Source organism: Eimeria mitis, genomic scaffold, assembly GCF_000499745.2.
Source record: "Eimeria mitis Houghton genomic scaffold, Emh_scaff3130, whole genome shotgun sequence".
NCBI classification, from domain to species: domain Eukaryota; phylum Apicomplexa; class Conoidasida; order Eucoccidiorida; family Eimeriidae; genus Eimeria; species Eimeria mitis.
The window spans coordinates 1-1477 of NW_013571475.1; the positions used below are offsets into that span (position 1 = coordinate 1).

A 1477-nucleotide genomic window follows, 5' to 3' on the forward strand; every position below is an offset into this window, starting at 1 on the left:
ATGCGAAATCCCAGAAAGACAAGCTCAAACTGATGCAGCGTATTGCTGCCTTCATGCTGCAGAGGGTTGGTGTTGCTCTGGAACTGCAGGTCCTCTTCCGCGCAGAGGCGGATGCGGTCTATGAGTTGCTGCGCCTGGCTGAAACACTGGCGGATGCGACGAGGCAGGCATTACGCGGTCAAATTACTAGCCAGACGGGAGAAACAACTGCTCAGCTCCCATCAAACGAAGAGGAGGGAGGAGGGATCAAGAGAGAAAAACCTTCTGAGATTTCACAAACTTTGTGGGTTAACGGCCACTTAGGGGGGTGGCTGAGAGAGCGCCGCCTGTGGAAGACTTTTTCCACATGCAACATGTTGGGGACTCTTCCCGAAGCACTTTCAGCCACAGTATAACGCACTAGTTGGAAAGGTACGATGCCCCAAGAAGTAATAGCTAGGGCCTGCGAAACGCAAGCCTGCCGCAAGTGACCCTGTTGTGGTGTTGTGGCGCGAGGCACAGCAAAGAGGCAGTTCAGGCAGTGCAGGATCACGTAGGAAAGGTCCTCGTGTCCGTGCAGAGCTTCTACGGGGAAGAAGAGGCTGGAGAGCGGCGAAAAGCCAAGGAGTTCCTGCAAGCGGTCTTGGCCCCATATGGTTCCTCTTCGAGTTCTGCTGCAGCTGCAGCTGCCATACCTGCCAGCAGCAACAGTAGCAGGGCGTTGCTGGGGGAGCAGCTGCATCGGAGTCGCCAAGGCCTGTTGGATCTGGAGAGGAGCAACGAGGCGCTCGCCTCCCAAGTGCAAGAGCTGAAGGAGAAGATCCGCGGAGCGGAGCAAAACGCGGATCGGCTCAACAAGCAATTGTTGTTGCTGGGGCGTCCTCAGAATTCTGCCCTTGCGGCTGCTGAGGAACAGCAGCAGCGTGAAATGCAGGAACAGCTGCGCCAGCTGTACATACAATACGCCCGCAGGTCTGCTGTCTGCGACACACTCACTGCATCAGTGGAGGCTATCGCGGGGCGTGCGGAGGCAGCAGCAGCTCAGAACAGGCTTCGCCTCCAGGAAGCCAGGCAGCAGCTCCAGCTGGAACAATCTGCAGCAGCTTCTGCCACTGACACCCAAACTAATGTAAGACACACACACCAGCAAGATAGCGGCAACTTCGTCGCCCAAGCGTTCCCCACGCAGTCATTCGATTTCGGATCGCTGGCCAACACGTTCAACGCATTTGATACATTGCCAGTGATAATGGGCGCCAGCCGCTCTCACTGCAGCTGGTCTGGCTACAGCAACAGCAGCGGCGATATTAACGTCCATTCGCTACATATTATCCTTACATATATTTCCTCTAGCTCGTGCACGTGTGAAAGGATTCCAAGAGGTCCTGGGGTTGGTCAGTAACTGCTCGTTTGCTATGCTCTGAATGCCCCATAGTTGCTTGTTCGTGTGCTGCTGTCGCTGCAGTGTATGGACACCCTCTGCGGGGGAATGTCTGAG

At 55.7% G+C, this 1477-nt stretch overlaps 1 protein-coding gene across 1 annotated transcript; it reads left to right on the top strand.

Annotated features, from left to right (window-relative positions):
* Positions 1-32: 32 nt before the first annotated feature.
* EMH_0062510 (uncharacterized protein) lies at positions 33-1381 on the top strand (the record flags this gene model as incomplete). Its single annotated transcript, XM_013498040.1, has 2 exons — positions 33-283; positions 496-1381. 2 exons carry the CDS (start codon positions 33-35, stop codon positions 1379-1381), a joined length of 1137 nt encoding a protein of 378 aa, XP_013353494.1.
* Positions 1382-1477: the final 96 nt, after the last annotated feature.